Raw genomic sequence first — 19,426 nt, forward strand, 5'->3', positions numbered from 1 at the left:
ATTTGTAAACCCTTCTGTGTCAGTCCGTACAAAAAGCTCTGCTTAATCCCTTCTCACCTTCAACCGTCATCTGGTTCTCAGTTCTCACACAGTTTGACAAGTAAAAACCTTCTATCCAATCAGAAGTTTAGTCCTGCACTCACAGGGTGGTGGACAACTCCGTCTGATTGGCCGGGAACTTATCTTCCCTACGCCGACTCTCACTTATTCTGAAAAGCAGACCTCCAGCGACTGTCTGTAAAAAAATATATTTAAACCAATGAAAAGTGAGCGCGAGGCCGCCAGTCAGAGTTCATCTTTCAGCAGCCAATAGAGAGCCACTTGACATTGTCGATGTGTTGGTAGAATCCTGGTTCGCGAGCCTGGCAGGGCTCGTTGAAGGCTGTGGTGCGAAGCGAGCCTTGTCTTGGGAAGGAAAGAGGCTCGTGAGCCGGATTGACGGGAGGGGGCGAGGCTCGCGCTAACTCCTCGGGTGCAAGGCGGGCTCGTGCCAGGCCCCTTGAGTGCAGCAGAGGCTCGCGCCGGACACCCGGGAGAGGCTCGCGCGCCCTGACGGCGATTGTCCCTGGAAGTGCCCATGGCAGGAGCCGAGAGGCAGCGGGAAACCGGCTGAAGCGCTCCGGACCGTGCAGCAGGGTTGCGCTTGGACAGCGGCTAGACGCGCTGCTCACCCGGGCGCTGCCATGCAGCACGGCTGGCCGGTAGCCCGTTGTCGGTTCTACCGAGAGCTGTGACAGACAGAGCGCTGCTGCCCTCATCACGCGTCTGTCGCTGGCAGGATCCGTGCCCCGGAGGAGGTCTGAGATCGGGGCGCAGGCGTGCGCTCTGCCGCACCACGTTAGACATTGCCACGGATCTGTGTACCCCCGATGCTCGCCGCTGTGCTGTGAGCCCCGCAGCGCGAGGCCCGTCGCCGGATCCTCCAGGATGCTGCTGCTCCCAGTGGTCCTCGTTCTGCTCGGACAGGCCGCCTCCGCGTCCTGCCCATCCAACTGCACCTGCTCCGGGGACCTGCTGGACTGCAGCCGCCTGGGTCTCACCGAGCTGCCCGCCCCGCTGCCCTCCTGGGCTGTTAGCATGTAAGTACCGAGGGAGCTGTGTGCCAGTGGCACTGCCGCGCGACACCCCTTGCCAAAAACCATAGCCTCCTCAATAACTGCACATGACTCCTGCACACTACCTCGCTGCATCCCCTGCGGCACCTGATCGTTACCTCCAGCCTTGCAGCACCGCGTCCTCCCAGCACCCCGTGGCAATCGAGACCCCACGAACCCATTAGTGCAACACGCCCTGAACTGCACAGTTCTAAGAGATGCTGGGCACTGCTCCTCGCGGCCCCCCTGACGTGTAAGCCGTGCTGAATGCTCTGCTACTGGCGTGGTGTGTTCTATCCCTTGCTATGCTATCCTTCGCCATACTACTCCCATGTTGCACCAATCGGTCTGCCCTCATGCCCACCTGTCGCGCTGCATTCTCTCCAGCACTGTTCCATGCAGCGCTCTGCTTAGCCACGCTGTCCCACTCGCCTTGGTGCACGGATAGACTTGTATTTGGTTGCCCTGCTGCCAAAGTCTTAAATTCCCTGGCCATTGCAAGAAACTGGGTCCATTTTTTTGCCCTAAAACTCGCTCTACTCTTTAGAGCGGCAGCTGTAGTTGTCTCTGATTATTGGTAAATTCATGTGCTTTTTAACTTCCAGTATTACGTGGTCACTTTCCAGAAGCCTTTTTACTGAAAAGTCGAGCCGGACGAGTTAATTAATAAACGCAACTCTTTATATAAATATACATCTTGCGCGCGTTTGATACATGTAGTAGCTTTTAAACATAATCAGTATTTCTATTGTATAGAAGTGAACAAAGCCGGTTTTCACTGCATGCCTGGAACAGGCCTATTGCGTTTCGATTAGCACTTGCTGATTACTTTAAATAGTTTTATTTACTATTAATAGTTTTGTAGTGCTCGTCACATTGTGTTTTTAGCAGATATTAGAAAATGACTAGTAATGAAATGGAGCAACAGAATCTGGAAGCAGTTGAATGCTTGGTCCGGGTAACACGCGGTTAAGTAACTTAAGGCAGCCGAGTTACAATTTAGCAAAATACATCTTTACTTGTAAACAAGAAACCTTTGTGTTGACTGAAATAATAGCCGGGCTCAATAGTACTGTTGTGTTGGTTTGTTTACACGTCTTCCCACTCCACCGAGATTCTTGCGCGTGTTTCTAAGTGCCTCGGAGCAGTCAGAGTGGTGTTGATGTTTGGGATTACTCTGCTCCAGTGGTTTGCTTGTTGTATTTTTAAATAAACGTGGTCCTTAGCTTTTTGTTTGGAATGGCAGACGTGCGGTTTTGTATTTGGTGTGAAACTCTGCTCGCAGCTGGCATTGTGTCACTGCGTATTTGGTGTAAAGCACAGCCTTCTCCTTGCAGCTGGCCGTGCCACAGTCAGTGTGTGTATTTGGTGTGAAGTAGCTCACTCCCTGCCCTCTTTTGCAGCTGGCAGTGGCACTGTGATTAAGTTATGCGAAGCTTGGTCCTCCTGGAGGGGGCAGTTTCACTGTGAGTAGTTAGTGGAAGCATGGACCCTGGCCCAGCTGTTTGTTAGCAGAATTAAGCTGTGTATTGGAGTAGGAGCCCGGCTCACCCACAGTCCTCACTGCGGCTGGCAGTGTCACGGTGTATTTCTGGTGTGAAGCAATGTACTCCCCTGCAGCTGACAGTGTCGGTGTGTTTTTCACGTGAAGCACGGCGTTTCCCTGCAGCTGGCGTGTCACGGCGTGGGTTTGCTGTGAATCACGTTCTCTCCCTGCAGCTGCAGTGCCATGTGTGTATTTGGTGTGAAGCACGGCCTCTCCCTGCAGCTGGCAGTGCCACGGTGTGTATTTGGTGTGAAGCATGGCCACTCCCTGCGGCTGGCAGTGCCGTGGTATGTACTTGGTGTGAAGCACGGCCTCTCCCTGCAGCTGGCAGTGCAACGGTGTGTATTTGGTGTGAAGCTCGGCCTTTCCATGCAGCTGGCAGTGCCATGTGTGTATTTGGTGTGAAGCACGGCCTCTCCCTGCAGCTGGCAGTGCCACCGTGTGTATTTGGTGTAAAGCATGGCCTCTATATCTGTAGCTGGCAGTGCCAGGGCCTGGTTTTGCTGTGGAGCACGGCCTCTCCCTGCAGCTGGCAGTGCCATGTGTGTATTTGGTGTGAAGCACGGCCTCTCCCTGCAGCTGGCAGTGCCATGTGTGCATTTGGTGTAAATCACTGCCTCTCCCTGAGGCTGGCAGTGCCATGGTGTGTTTTTGCTGTGAAGCACGGCCTTTCCCTGCAGCTGGCAGTGCCATGTGTGTATTTGGTGTGAAGCACGGCCTTTCCCTGCAGCTGGCAGTGCCACGGTGTGTATTTGGTGTAAAGCATGGCCTCTATATCTGTAGCTGGCAGTGTCAGGGCCTGGTTTTGCTGTGGAGCACGGCCTCTCCCTGCAGCGCCATCATGCAGCTGGCAGTGCCATGTGTGTTTTTGGTGTAAATCACCGCCTCTCCCTGCGGCTGGCAGTGCCATGGTGTGTTTTTGCTGTGAAGCACGGCCTTTCCCTGCAGCTGGCAGTGCCATGTGTGTATTTGGTGTGAAGCGCGGCCTTTCCCTGCAGCTGGCAGTGTGTATTTGGTGTAAATCACCGCCTCTCCCTGCGGCTGGCAGTGCCATGGTGTGTTTTTGGTGTGAAGCACGGCCTTTCCCTGCAGCTGGCAGTGCCATGTGTGTATTTGATGTGAAGCGCGGCCTTTCCCTGCAGCTGGCAGTGCCGCGGTGTGTATTTGGTGTAAAGCACTGCCTCTCCCTGTGGCTGACAGTGCCATGGTGTGTTTTTGTGTGAAGCATGGCCTCTATATCTGTAGCTGGCAGTGTCGGGGCCTGGTTTTGCTGTGGAGCACGGCCTCTCCCTGCAGCTGGCAGTGTTTTCTGCTGTGTGGCACTGCACTCTCCATGGAGTTGGCGGTTTCACTGTGAGTATAGTCGCTTGAAGCATTACCCCGGTCCCGCTTTGGCAGTGCTGCGCTGTGTATCCGTGTCGGATCCCGGCTCACCCTCAGCCCCCTCGCTGCAGTTGGCCGTGTCACTGTGTTGGAGTGAGGGCAGCAGCTGCACGGCCTGCTTTAGTGCTTGCGTGTGTCCTGGAACTTGGACAAAGATAACAGCTCGAGTGACCGCGTTCCTTTCCCTCCAGTAAGTGGGTAAAGCCAAATTCAGAAAGTGGAACACCCCAAAGAACAGGCGTCAGTTTGTGCCGCACTGCGCGTCTTAACAAATGGTGCCTTTATCTGTGGGGTGACTTCTAACGACCCCATAGGTCAGCTAAAGGCCCTCAGCAGACCGCTCATTGGATAAAACCCGTTTTATTTGAGTAACGAAGAGTGAGTCTTAAGATGGTAGAAAGAGCGTGGTAGACTCATTCACAGAAAATGTGTAAAGTCATGAGGCGTGTAGGTTACAGACCGTGCGCTGTTGCAGTAGCTTAACTCTTTGAGACTAATGTATAGATGAACGAGTGAGTGAATATGGGAATGTATAGAAGAACAAGTGAGTGAATATGGGAATGCTTGAGGAATGTATAAGAAGAACAAGTGAGTGAATATGTGAATGTTTTCACTAGGGTGATATACTGCGTCAGGGCTGTGCAAAGCCTGCTATTGTCAGTCAAAATACTCTTTATTCGATTTTTGTAAAAATCATAAAAGGCATAAAGCAATCACAATACAGTATTTAAAAACATCACTTAATCACATAAAAAAAGGAATGGTTTTCTGCATATGATTACATTTCATCAAATTGTTGCATGCAATAGTACAAATCTATTTACAAATGTTAAAACATTTTTCTTTAAAAACAAATTTGAGTTAAAACAGGTCAATCTGGGGTAGTCTTTTTTTCCTAGTTCTAAATGCCGCAGTTAAAAAGCAAGCAACACTAAACATGGTGTAAGTATCTGCTAACATTTGAAGGAAGATTAAGGCTGGCCTTATTTGAGTAAAGCCCGCTGCCTTCAGAACAGGGAATAGATATTTCTTCCTTTCGCTGCTATAAAAGTCACAAAAAATATAAAATGAAGGGTGTCTTGAGCTGAGAAGTTATCACAGCCGCATGGCGGGCCATCCTCAGGTTTTGACCAAACCGGGAAATTTCCTAAGGAGTAATGAATTAAGTTCATCCTGAATTTGGTCAGTAGGAGTCTATGAAGAGGATTAGTCACAGTTTTTAAATAGGGTTCCATGGTGGGTGAAGTAGTTAAAACAATATGTGCCCTCACCATGGGTTTCCTCAATTCCAAATCTTCTCTATCCATACGGGCCCTCTCCATAAACATCTGCTTAATCCACCTAACATCCCCCCTCCTTATATTAGATGGGTCATTAAAAAGTTCCGGTCTCCCCAGCATTAGAAAGGTAGATTTAATAAATTTTAGCCAGGGGATTCTCATGGCGTTATCCCTTGTAATGACGTCCTTAAGGATGGCATGGTTTAGCGTCCGCTCGGGATTCAACCACGTTTTGACCCAAAAGAGGAGGGGAGCTAGTTTAAGTTTATCAGAGATGTATGGTAAGCCTATTTCCTCATGAATAGAGAAGGTAGGTGTGGAGTCTGGAACAAATAGAATATTCCTGACGATACCGTTTTCTACCCTCTGGATTTTTGCCGTCTCTGCGTAACCCCAAATCGCAGAACCATACATGGCGATTGGAACGCACTTACTATTATATATTTTGATCACGGCCTCCATTGGTTTTGCTCCCAAACGTTTTGTAAAGGCCAGCAAAGCTGATGAGGATCGTGCTAGGCTAAGACTTTTAGCTTTGACCTGGGGGACCCAGGACCCTCTTTGATCAAAAAGGACTCCCAGATAAGGAAAGACTGGGACCCTAGAAAGGATCTCCCCTTTACAAATAAAAGTTTTTTTCTGCAGCGTATTTACTTTACGACCAATGATCATGGTGTGGGACTTGGAGACATTAATTTTCAAGTCCAGGTTCTCCATAAAGGAACCAAAACGGTCCAGAAGAATCTGTAAGCTAATCCCTGTTCGTGCTATCAGGACGGCATCGTCCGCGTATAGGAGGGCTGGGATCTGAGCACCTCCTACACGTGGAACATCCGCCGATCCTGTTTCTAGGTATTTCCCGAGACCATTTATATAAATAGTAAAAAGAAGGGGGGCCAGGATACAACCCTGGCGCACCCCTTTTTTCAGAATTAAAACTTTCTGTGCACCTACCGTCCCTGGTGACTCTTATTTTTGCCTTAAGATCTTGATGTAGCCTTGCCATAAAAGCCACCAAGGGCTCCTCTATGCCTAACTCTAGTAGGGTAGTCCATAGCTTACTTCTGTTCACCAGGTCGAAGGCCGAGGAGAGGTCCATGAAGGCCAGATAAACTGTCCCCTGCCTGCTATTGTCACTTGAACGTTAAGTATCTATGGGATAACCCCAAGTTGCTCAGAAACTGGGTGTCATATTTACATAAACACAACCGTTCTGTCGGATAGACTTAACACTTACTACTTAGTTTCCAACTCAGCGGTTACAGTCACTTACATTTCATGATTAAACCATATGAAAGGGGAAAAAGAAACATGTAGGCCCCAACAATTGAGAATGCGATCATCCTGGTTGTCACTAGAAGTTAACATCTCAAAATGTCCCATGGCATTTCTCATGGACAGTTTGTTTCCTTTAATTTCTCTCCAAACATATGAAATCTTTAAGGAATATAGATATTTGTGCTTTTCTAATAAGTTACCAAATGTCCATGACATGTTTGCTTACTTTTTGGTCTATGGTTTTACTTTGGAGTTGTGCCAAGCTGTTGGGTTCAGTATAATCGACTTGTTGTTTATTAGAGCTACAAGCTTTCGAGTCGCACTTGTTTAGGCCGCTCGTTGTAGTGTGCACAGGTTGCGCCTGTAGAAGAAGAAACCCTTTAGGACTCGTGGATTCACCCAAGCCTGAGAGAAGTCTGTCAGCACACCGGCTGCATTGGTCGGAGTGTGGCAACCATGAGATACTTGAGATAAGGGCTCACTCAGATTTGTTCGAGAACATATATAAAAAAAATCTGAGGTAAGTAGTGATATTGCCAAATATTTGCTGCCTCTGCGCAGGCGAGCACAGCTCCTGTTTGGAGTAGGGCACTAGGAGGGTTGCTGTCTGTTAATGTTTACACAGCTCTTATCGGTTCTAGTCGATGGTACAGTGTGATGATGGCTATTTTGGCTATTTTAGGATGTCAGAAGCACACTGGCCCTTTTGGGATTTGTTTATGGAACTTTTGCAGTTTTCTGTGAAAACACGTCAGGGGATCCACAGGGTCCATCATGCGTTAGCTCAAGCAATGTACATCTTTTTTATCATCTGCACCTTCTGGCAAACTCCCATTGGTTTACCAGTGGATGAGTTATTATGTGTTAGCCACTCTTAGCCTTTGTGTGTTTGTATCTGCATTAGCAGAATTACACTCGAGCTACTCTGGGAGCAGGATTACATTTTAGCCTCTGTGTATGTGTATCTGTGTAAGCAGAATAATATCTTGGCTGTTGTGTGTTTATATCTTTGTAAGCAGAATTACATTTATGATGTAATGTGTTTTTGTTTGTAAACAGACTTTTTTTAGTTTGGTCTCACAAGGGATTTCCGGGCTTGAGGGTTGTCTATGGGTTTACTTAAGACATTTTCTGAGTGTGGAAGTTGTGACACCTGCTATATTGACACATTTCTTTCTTGTGAATTTTAGAATGCTACAATATTTTTTTTAGTACGTCCTGGAATCTATACCTTTTTATATTTCAGCACAAAGGGCTAATTGAAATTCTCTCCTGGTTGCCTTTGCCGGACTTAGAAAGTGCTACACCTATATTTTTAGCCGAATTAGAAGGCAAGGCGCAGCGTGCGGGGCTGTGTGGGAATAAATAGGCCATTCCTTTCTCCAGAAGCCCGTCGCTTTCACTGGAGTGGGAGCTCAACACAAAGCAAACAGTTTTCCGGAATGCTTATCCCAGTCCCACAGATCAAACACGATGATTAGTTTTCTTTTACACAAAAAGAAACCGAGCTAAACAGACTTAACCTTTTACTAGAACACAGTTTTTAAACCTGAGCTTAATACTGAAGTGCGTTTATTTGGAGTCAGAAAATAGGAATCATAGATAAATATTATGTGTATTTTTAAAAGTAAAAGCTAATTCGAATCACTTCTTTGTTCAAACTGATATGAAACCAAACAATTGCTGAGACGTACAGAAAAGTGAACACTAATTATTCATTGAAAGGTTTTTAATGTACTGAAAAAAGATTAAATTCAGATTTAAAAACCTTTTCAGTTCTGCCCTTTTGTTACCTTCTTTTGCCCTTATTTGGTTGCGGTCATAAAAGTTTGGATTATTTACCTACATTTTGCATGTTTGAATCTTACTTTGCTGTTTAACAGAGACCTCTGAGTGGTCTGATTTTAGGGTACATGCGTATCTCTTCATTCTTCTAAGCTTTCTCGGTATTGTTTTACAAAGGGAGGCCTTGCTTTAAAGTATGCACTGCAGTGGAAGAAATGCAGCAGTGGGGAAAGAAACTCTGAAAGTTCATGAGTTGGAGGGATAGTATTTTTTTTTCTGCGTGGGCATTTTAAAGAAAGAAAACCAGGTACACCGAGTGTTTGTGGGCAGTTAAACTTTATATATCTATGTTGTGTAAAGTATGCCTTCCGGGCCCCAAAGATGGGAATTTATGTGTTTGTCCTATCCAGACTTGTGCCTTTGACAAAGAACGCAGTTGTTGGTAAGGGCACAACGTGACACTAGCTGTTGCTCTCACTAGTACACAAGCCAAGCCCAGAAAACCGCAAGATAAGTTCTCATCTCGCAAGTGAAACACGGAAGAAATACTTAGAAAGTTATGTTTTGAAATTCCTCTAAAAGGTAGCAGCCCAAGTATGTTCCATGTTGAGGATCATATGAAATATTAAACCAGTGCGAGTTAAAATTCTTCAATTTTTCCATTTAACAGCAGCATTGCATATATATTTTCAGTGACTGTTTCAGTTTTTGATGTTCTGAATATCCTATTGTTCTAAAGCAAACCCTTTTGTTACACCCACGAGGGGATACCACAGTTGGGTATGTGACGCCACATCAGGGTTTCGATGCATAGCAATTGAATGAAGAGGGTTTATATTGTGTTCAATACAAAACCAAAAAAGAATATATATGTATATAGAATGACCATTCATACATGGCTACTTTGCAGTGTGGGGTCTCATTTCTATTTGTCTGGAGAGCTAACTACAAAACACCTTTAGCTTCTGAAAAGCCTAATGTGACCCAAGGATCAGATTCACAGTGACACGTTTGTCACATCTTCGAAGTAAAGTCTGTCTTCCAATTGCCATTGTGAGGGTTATGTACATGACTAACTATGGAGGCTCCTTATTTTACTTCTTTGAATCCATGTTCATAAATAAACGACCTCTTCAAGTCTCAAATTGAAAAAGTAAACCAAACCATAAGTTGGAGAGAGTCACCTTTAAATTGTAAGGCACATGCAGAGCTCTGCTTCCCATTGAAGAGAATCTGCCTCTTCATAGTGTTTGCTTCAGATAATTGGTGTAGCTTTTTCCATTACTATCAGATGCATTATGGTTTGAGTGTAGCCATTTAATTGCAAAGCATTTCTTATTTGTGTGTAGTAGAAAGATTTTTTTTAACGTGTTGAGTATTTTCGAATCGCGCCTGTCAAGCACTCATTATTTTAAGAGTAAGAAAATAAAAAGTAAAAAACAAAATAATTTTGACAGTTAGGTATAGTTTTGCTAGTTAATATTCTTCTTTCACTATTAAGGGGCGAGTATGATCTCGTTAGAAAAGCCCTCCGAACAACTCCGTTCCGGAGAGCTTTCCAAGCGAATCCCGCTCCGGTAGTCCGTGTGACCGATACCGATGCATCCGTATAGCGACGGACTCGATTCGCTCAGACTCCCATTGAACTCTATGGGAGCCTGTGTACCGAACGCGTACACAGGCTCCCATTGCAAAAAGGTGTGGGTGGAAAAAAGCGTGCACCCTGCGGCATACACTGTGCATGCATGGATAGGAGGGACCCATGGGTACCCTCACGACAACGATTCGGATGGCCTCGGGTGAAGGGGGCCTGCTACAGCCCCGAAGTCCGATTCCCATAGCCGCTTCGTCTCGGCAAACAGAGTCAATACGGCTGGCAGAATCGTACATCATACTCGCTCGTTCGGAAGCCGGCTGCATTGCGTGACACTATTCCGCTGGAAACGACTCGGACAGCCAGGATCGTGTTCGGAAACTAATTGGTCGGTGCAGACTAGATCTTCGCATCGTACTTGGTTGTTCGGAACGGGGGGTGATTCGGTCTGAAACATAGGCTCTGAATCGGATTTGCTTGTTGTGGAACCCATCTGTAGGCCTTCCTAACGGGATCAGAATCTGGCCCTAAGTTGTGTGCCTTCAGTTAATTAGTTGTAGTCAAGTAGTGAGACACATAACTGGAGAGAAATGTCACTGGCAAGAGGTTTCACTGAGGCTGTGACCTAAAAGGGGGTGTTGGAGTGGCAGATGAAATTTCATTCTTTTCCTTAAAGCTGTGATGTTAGAGCCTTTTCTTTATGAACTGATTGCAGAGGGTGGGGATAGATTTTTGGTCTCAAAACCTTTTATATTTACAAACTGTTTAAATTGCAAGATTTTCTAGATGGATCGTGCAGTCTTTTTCGAGACAGAGTTCTATATCGCCAGTGAGGAAGACGTACCTCAAGTATCACTGAGTAATGTTCTAGACCAGTAAATTTGCAACTCCAGCACAAAATGCTTCAGATCTTGCTCTGGTGATGCACTTGAGATTTGAGTTCAAGTTGTTGATATGAACTTAATGAACTGCAAGAGTACACTTACCACATTGTCTGTATTTCTGTCTAGAGATTATTAATATATGTCCTCTGATCAGTTTCCTAGATGATAGGCAATAGATTAAATGTGTTCAGCATAGACCTCTTTTTGAAATGGTGTGTTCATTTTTAGGTCAGTCCCATGGCCTTTTTATGTGGCATACCAATGGCTAGCATCAGTTTGTTTTAACCAGCTGTATGCAAGGGTTGCATCCAAGTATTTTTGTATTGTACTTGCAGGCGCCTCTACCTCTAGGTGTATTAGTGTGAATGAGTTCCCAATCTATGGGGTGTTCTGAGGCTTTCCCAAATGTCTGTACACAGTGTGGTAGAAGTCATTTATAGACCGGTTGGAATTTGTATTACTAACCGGTTTTGGCAGGCAGGAGGGTGCCAGCTATTATGTTTGCTGACGACACCCTCCTGCTTTCCAAATCTCCGATGGGGATACAAAGGATCTTAGATGGATTTGGTCTCTTCTGTATACAGCATGGTTTAGAGATCAATACCGAGAAGACCAAGTTCATGATCTTTAACCCATCCCTAAAGACCAGACCAAATCCCACCATGGGCGAAGCCACCCTGGAAAGGGTTAAAACTTTTCAATACCTGGGGGTCACTTTGCATGAGAATCTCTCCTGGGACCCCCAAATAACAAAATCTTGGCTGAAGTTGTCCCAGCTTTCAGGTGCCATCCTGAGGGCTGTGAACACTTCCACCTTTAAACCCATAAGCCCGGCATTAGAGCTTTACAAAACTCAAGCTAAAGCGGCTGCATCCTATGGCAGCGAGCTTTGGGGGTATAGAGCGGGCGTGATCTGGCCAATGTGGAAAATAATTTCTTAAGACTCCTTTTGGCACTCCCCCGCGGCACACCTCTGCTCCCCCTAAGATTAGATGTGGGTTTACCCTCCATCGCCATAGAATTGGAGTCAAAGCCACTAAGATTCTGGCACAGGCTATGGACCACCAGCGAGCTCGCTCATTACAGGTGTGACCTCACCCATGTAATGAGCTTGAATAAGCGCGATAGAATCCCATGGCTGGCCTTTGTTAAAAAAGAATTGTACCGGCTGAAACTGCAGGAGCTATGGGAGGACCCAGAGCAGGGATGTCGAACCATTTCCCGCAAAAATCTGGTGCAAATCCACAAGGAATGTAGTTTAGCTCTTCTCCTGTCCGCAACTACCAACGGCACCCTGACTGACCGCTTTTTGGAATTTAAGAATTCCTATGAATTCGAAGGTTTTATGGACATCATATTCCCCATCCTAGCGAGAAAATTGTTTATACAGTGGAGGTTAGGTACTCTACCCATAAAAACCTTCACCTGTAAATGGCTTAAGGGGGGGGATAGATCCTGTCCTGGATGTAATACACATGATGAGGAGGAAATTCATCTTTTTTTCTTTTGCCCTGCCTACAACAGACCCAGAAAATACTGGCTGGTGCCCTTATGCAGGAACCTGGGATCTAGGTCTTACCTGTTTGTATATAGAATTTTAAAAACAAGCACCTTGCCCCATATTGTATTTGCAGTGGCTAAATTCATTATGGCTATGTGGTTGATGAGAAAGAAAACTACTACACACCTTAATGTAGAACACTTGAATGTTTCTCTTAACCAGAACCATCCCTTTTAATCCTGAAACTATTCCTCCTAAATCATGTAACTGATTCTCCAATCCATTTTTATCTCTGGTACAACATGAAAGCTTACTTATTTATTGTATTTTAAAAATGTAATGTGCTCCTTAAATGTGGATGTATAATGTATTTTGTATGAATCTTTTATGGTCTTAAGGACCGAAATAAAGAAATTTTGGATTGGATTGGTTGAAAATTTACTTTTTGGAGACCAGTATATATCCATGCTTGCACTTTGAGCAGTCTTACATCTTCAATATAGTCATAATATTCTTGTCTAAGTCTTAGCCATGGAGGAGATGTTTCCTGGAAAGATATGTTCTTAGCCTGCAGAATTTCCCCAACGCAGTGGGGCTATGACTGGAAGCAGATTATTAGGGTGGGTCAGGAGGAGTTTTGTTTGCTCTGCTCTAAGTAACTGAAGATGCAAACTGTTACACATGGGTATCTTTATAGAATTCCTGTTTGCCGCACATGTTTCCTGTTTGAGGGAAGCTTCGGTTAAGTTGCAGAGACTAGCAAAAGTTTCCAGAGAGTTAGGGAACGATTCCCACCCAATGAGTGCAAGTAATACTGTGCTCTTTTACCTGTTTACATAAAACACAATGCTTCTGGAAGCCCAACAGTCTAATATGTGTTTAAATTTAAACATAGCAAGCAGAACAGCAAATAATCATTAGACAATCGTCGTTTCTGCAAGCCAAAAAGGTCAATTGGAGCATAAGCTGATTTAATGTATTAATTATTGGTTAGTTTTTATACACTCCGCCACCCCCCCCCCCCAATTCCCCAAACCCAATGAAAGTCTATGGGGCATAATCACGTGGCAGAAACGTGTTACTTTAGCGAAACCTATTCCCACTCGTTAAAATAATGTTGAATACTTTGAATCAAGGTTGCAATAATTTACATTTCTATTTATGTGACTTCTTCCTAGCAGTTGTATAAAAAGTTAAAAAGAAGTGCAATCTGGGCCCCTTGTGATTAACCCCATTAGGTTTACAGGCGCTTTTAGACGAAAAGCTATGTTAATTCTATAGAGTCTTCCATATATTGGAATCCAAGAAAAACATTTGATAGTTTGAAAAGCAGGCCTTCTTGTAAACTCTAATCCAGGTCATCTGCCTTCAGTGTAAACAACTTTCAATTAAGATCAAGCTAGTGAGTGGTAGGGATCACAGCATTAGTTCTTCTTCCACAGGGAAAACAGTCTTCCAAGTTGATGGTGTGCCGGATAGTTTTCCAGATTGAACTGGAATGTGACCATTTTCTGAACAAGAATCTATTTAATTCTTACATTATCTCCAGGTAGGATAGATTCTATGGCAGTCTTTACTATGCCAGTTTATAGGGGTCTTTAACTTGTTCTCCCAACGAAATCCGGTAAGTAGGGTGTAAACGAGACTTTTAACTTGTTTGTATCAATTCTACAACTAATGGCATCAAAAAATATTTTCAAAGGTCCAAGTGAAAGTTGAGTAAGATAGTGCTAAACTGTGTTAAAACTGGAGCATTGGTTTTAATCCAAAAATGACTAACCGTTGTCATCTGAATAAATGTTGGAACACATTTGAATTGCAATGTTACTAAGAGACCTAAAGGTAGAGTGGGCAAGACCATTTTTAATCTGGGAACAGACACAACAAATTTTTGTCTCGAGTGGGTCTCTTTCAGTGTGAAGCAATCTCGTGCATTTCAGAGTTCACGTTTGTGCAAGAACTTTCAACGTACATGGTTTACACACTGTCTTCTGAAGCACTTTGACCAGGTTGTTGATGTTTGTTTCAAAAACTCCAAAGGCATGTTTGGTCAGTTTTTTCCAATCAATGATTTGCTTTTTCGGGGCTTGCTTTGTGCGTTTAGTTGATTCAGCTTTAATTGTGCTGACCTCGTTTTTTTTCTTCTGTGAATCTTATTGGGGGTGGGATAGTTCTGTGGTGTTTTGTTTCTCATTAAGACCAGAGACTATTGAAGTAACCAATGAATGTCAAGTTGAGGAAGCCATGAGAAGGGTATAGATAGCATGGGTGTTAGACAGTCTCCCACTGTAACGATGGAACCCATGCCATGGCGTTAAAGGAAATTTAGTGGATGCATTTTGGGTTTAAAAAAATAAATAAAAAGAATTCTTGTCGTATGCAGTTAAGTATTTCCTCTGATTTATATGTACTTTTTCCACTATCTGAAATAAGAAATGATAGCATTCCTAAGAGAAATCGGAAGAGATTTGAGAAAAGTATAGTTTATGTATTACCCTGTCCCAGTCATTTAACAAAAATGCAGACACGTTTTGGTACCAGATGCTTATTTGGTAGGTTAAACTCTCCTAGTTGTAACTTAACAAGCCAGTTAAAAAAAATGCTGTGATAAATATCTTTGTCTACTAAAATTATGCAGGCTGTCCAGTATTTGTCATGTCATTGAATCCATTATCCCTCATGTACGCAGCCGGCACACAAACTGAGTTTTCTTGACATTCTTTAATAAAATGTTTATACTCCGATTACTGCTGAGATTCAAACCTGTGATCTGCTGTTCACATAAAGATTTCTGCAGCAGGCGCCTCACCCACCAGGCTACTTCGCCAGCTGCTCTAAAAGTGGAGTAGTATAACTGCTTACACCTAGGGGCCAATTAGATGAGTAAACCCAGCCGTTAATTCATGGCTTGTTTGTAAAGAGATTGATTGGCCTTGTGTGTGAGGTGCGCGGAACAGTGGGCGGGACCAGATAGAATTCCCCAGCATTTTGCCGCCTCTTTATTCTTGCACCTGGTGCATTCTCTCCTAGGTGGGTTGTCATGGTTCACGGTAATACTTTGCCTGGCTCATATCTGTGCATGTGGCGTAAAGTATGACTGGACAGGGTAATGTATGCAGTCCTTTCATTTAGGCGTATCAAAATACATTGGCAAACCAAGAAATGCTTTGAGAATTTGGTGCTTGGCTGTGCTTTTCTTAAGTTAAATATTCCGTGCTTAGTTATACAAGATAATACTACTAATGCAGTGAGGGGTGGAGGCATTTAATTTTTTAAATAATTGTTGTCAAGCTGAAAGAGTAGACTTAAATTTGAGTTATTTAAGTGTACATTTTACTACACATTCTTTCCAGAATTTTGTTTGTTTTGAGCTAGTTACATTTAGGTAAAAAAAAAAACAAGCGGATGCAGGGACCCTTTTGATTATAATGAATGCTGAACATATACAGTAAGTAAATCTGCACAGACCAGTGCGTGAACAAGACAGACTGGCAAATTTGTCAGGGACCTGGGAGTTTGATGTTAAACAAAGCAGCAGTGACCTGTACAGTGGTATTTGTCGACACTGGAGACTCACCAGAGGAGTTGAGTCCTTGAGGCAAAGCCCTTTCCCGTAATGTAACTGCCTCTTGCCTGATTGACGAAGAATTTTAAGCATATAATTGCTACTATTACATACCTTGTTTGCAATTTGTATGCAGCACTGGGTAAATTATAAACATATGTCAGGAAACCGCAGCGGATCTCGGATTCTTGTGTTCTCCGATGATCCCGCCAGTAGTTGCCAGTCAGGATCTATACTCTTAATATTTCCTCCTCCCATTTCTTGGGCGTTTATTGTGTCTTTTGTAAGCTGGTGTAATTTATTTAACTTTTATAACAACGTGCTTAACAGTATTTCTGTCATCACTTCTACCTTTTGGATTCCACCAATTTCAAATTGTAGACATGGGGATTTTAATTACAATGTGTTCAGGACGGCAACAGTTATAGTTGTGAAACTACAACTGCCGACTGCATTTTTTTGGAGGGATGGGGTGGGGGTCATATTTTTTTTTTTGCCGTTTTGGAGAATAAACCACTTCAAAGCATCGGATGTGTTGGTGCCAGACGCCTCAGAGTTATTGTTAGAAGATTGTGAAATATAATTGAAAACAATCCTTCTTTGCTGCTGTCTGAGTTTGGCTCCAGAGGCAGATATGATTCAGATATTGTCTTCCTTTGGAGGTAGGGTCTGCTCACAAACTCTTGATAAATGAATCATCTGCGAGTTCTCTTACAGCTGGTAACACTTTGCAATGCAAAACTGAAAAACACACTTCTCTATGCTTTTTGCAAAATGCCTAGGCTTTGCAGAAAGCACGCATGTTTAGTCCATAGTAGAACAAAGTGTTGATCATGACACTGCTACAATTTAATACATTTTACCTAATGAAGGACCAGTCTGGTTTATTGTTTTTAAAAAAAATGTATTTTGTTTTAGTTGTGCTGCTTACTTTTTTCAAAGTTTCACCTCTGTTTTAAAATTTTAGAACATTATGGTCCGATAAGAATTTGTGTTTGGTATTTAGTAGAACCTACACCTAGGTCTAAAGTGCAAAAGAGGGAATGCTCTACAGAGAACCTTTTTATTTTATAACTAGCAGCCAGCCCCGACGTTGTCCGGGTATGAATTGCTGCCGGCCAGTAGTATATTGTTTTGTAGGATTTCGTTTTGATAGCATTTCTTATCTGAGACAAGCCTGTGAAACGCTCCGATTCACAGTGCACTGCTGATGCACTTAAGAGTGCGCATTCAGTAGTGTGTGAACTGGAGTTTCCCTACTTTATTTTTCCTTGCAATATTATATAGCGCGAACTCGACAACATGGCATGAGCACAATTTACATTACAGAAGAACACATTCATTTGTGGTAGGCACGGGGAGACAAAGCGATTTGCCTGGAATCGCAGGATGTTGCGCTGATGCCGAGATTCGAACGTAGCTCCCCAGCTCTAAAGTTCGCAATTCTAGAACTTGTGGCAGGAGGTGTGTCTAAAAGTGAATGTCGGTGCTGGCCATCAATGAGAGAGACCTGTGTATTTTTCAAATGGGTGGTGAAAAAATATGAGTATGATGCTGGAGATATGGGCCGCCGTGCCACCAATGTACTTACCGGGGGAGGGTAAACACCCATTATTCCGCAACTTTCTTTCTGCATACCAACACTCCGCATACTTTCATTACGAAAGTACCATGACTCCGCAATGCCATTATAACGCATGGCATGACATTTTATATGCATTTACCACGCATACATTTACAACGAAATTCGTTGTAAATGCATGAATGGTAAAAGCATGTTTTTTTAAATGTTTGGATAAGGTAAGTATGGGTAAAGGGGTATATGTTTTGGGGTATTGAGGTATATGTTTTGGGGTGTTTGGGTATTTTAAGGGTTCAGATATAGTTTTGGGTTATGGGGTACAGGGGTAGTTTTAGGGATAGGTATGAGTTTTGGGGTACAGGGGTATTTTTAGGGTTCAGGGCTAGGTTAGGGTTTTTGGGTATAGGGGTATTTTTAGGGTTCAGGGGTAGGTTTGGGGGTAAGGGGTATTTTAAGTGTTCAGGGCTAGGTTTGGGTTTTGGGATACAGGGCTATTTTTAGGGTTCAGGGCTAGGTTTGGGTTTTGGGGTACAGGGGTATTTTTAGGGTAGGTTTGGGCTTTGGGGTACAGGGTATTTTTTGGGTTCAGGGTAGGTTTGGGTTTTGGGGTTCAGGGGTATTTTTAGGGTTCAGGGCTAGTTTTGGGGTACAGGGGTATTTTTAGGGTTCAGGGTAGGTTTGGGCTTTGGGGTACAGGGTATTTTTTGGGTTCAGGGTAGGTTTGGGTTTTGGGGTTCAGTGGTATTTTCAGGGTTCAGGGGTAGGTTTGGGTTTTGAGGTACAGGGGAATTTATAGGGTTCAGGGCTAGGTTTGGGTTTTGGGGTACAGGGGTATTTTTAGGGTTAGGTTTGGGTTTTGGGGTACAGGGTATATTTATAGAGTTAAGATGGATTAGTATTTAAGGGTGTTGGGGTATTTTAAGGAGTAAGGGTGGGTTATGATTATGGGGTGCAGGTGTATTTAACCCCTTCACTGCGGCAGCTATTCCGCCGCAGTGCTATGGGGGCGGGGCGGAAGAGCGGCGGGTGCATGCTGGTGACTGAATCGCTCCGTCACCAGCGTCTGTTGCGCTGTGCTTATAACGGAGCGGTTCCGTCATGGCCCCGCCCGCTCAATAGAACGCCCAGCGCCACCGCGGCTGATGACGGAGCGGTTCCGTCATCCGCAGGGGAGGGGTTAAAGGGAGCAGGGTGGGATTATTAGCACATGATATGAGACATGGCATGAAGGACGGAACGTACCACACGCCCCAAGCACACGCCCACAGCACAATGCAGACACGCCCACAGCACAACGCAGACACGCCCACAAGGGACTACTTTGCTGGCACGGTTCTTTTACCTTTTTAAATGTATATGGTGGGCGTCTGCATAGCCAATGTCCTTCTGCTGCAACTGCCCTTTCCAATGCTGTATTGGGTGTTGTGATTGGTGCTGTGGTTCCTGAGATTACCCGCCTCAAAGGTTTGGACTCTCTCTTTATTACATTAGTATGGATAGACGAATCTCATACCTGAAATGCTGTGCCTGGATCTGTCTGGTGTGCAGTGGGCATGGTCTGACTGGCTTCCTTTAATCAGCAGATGGGGAGGAGGCCGGAATATGTAATTAGTAGCCCCTTATGCCGATGGACAATATGCTACTCCATAGACTGTTGCTCAAGTGCGTTGCCTTAAAGGTGTGGCTGCGAGTCCGCAAGTATTGAGGAAAAATGTAAAATTAGTGTGATCAGGCAGCCATACAAACATACTGAGTACCACTATCTTTAGAGTGCTGTCTATTATACAGTTTAAACCGCTTTAAGTATAAAGCTTTGAAAGATCCCAATTATGAAAGTGCTACCCTTGGTGGTGTATGCTTCCATTAACTATAATATTATTTCTGGAGTCCACAGAAGAGCATCAGAATCAAACAATAGTAATAGGTATTATATA

General features: G+C 44.3%; 1 protein-coding gene across 2 annotated transcripts in view; it reads left to right on the forward strand.

Moving 5' to 3' along the window:
• The first annotated feature begins 278 nt into the window (after positions 1-278).
• LRIG1 (leucine rich repeats and immunoglobulin like domains 1) overlaps positions 279-19,426 on the forward strand; it is a 235,816-nt gene continuing 216,668 nt past the window's right edge. Inside the window, exon 1 of one of the 2 annotated variants that reach the window (XM_086939042.1) lies at positions 279-1,079. In XM_086939042.1, the coding sequence (XP_086795168.1) occupies positions 928-1,079 (152 nt within the window). In that variant the 5' untranslated portion in view covers positions 279-927. The remainder of the gene's footprint in view (positions 1,080-19,426) is intronic. The other variant, XM_086939043.1, reaches the window with a different exon arrangement.

Source organism: Lissotriton vulgaris, chromosome 9, assembly GCF_964263255.1.
Source record: "Lissotriton vulgaris chromosome 9, aLisVul1.2, whole genome shotgun sequence".
Lineage (NCBI taxonomy): Eukaryota > Metazoa > Chordata > Amphibia > Caudata > Salamandridae > Lissotriton > Lissotriton vulgaris.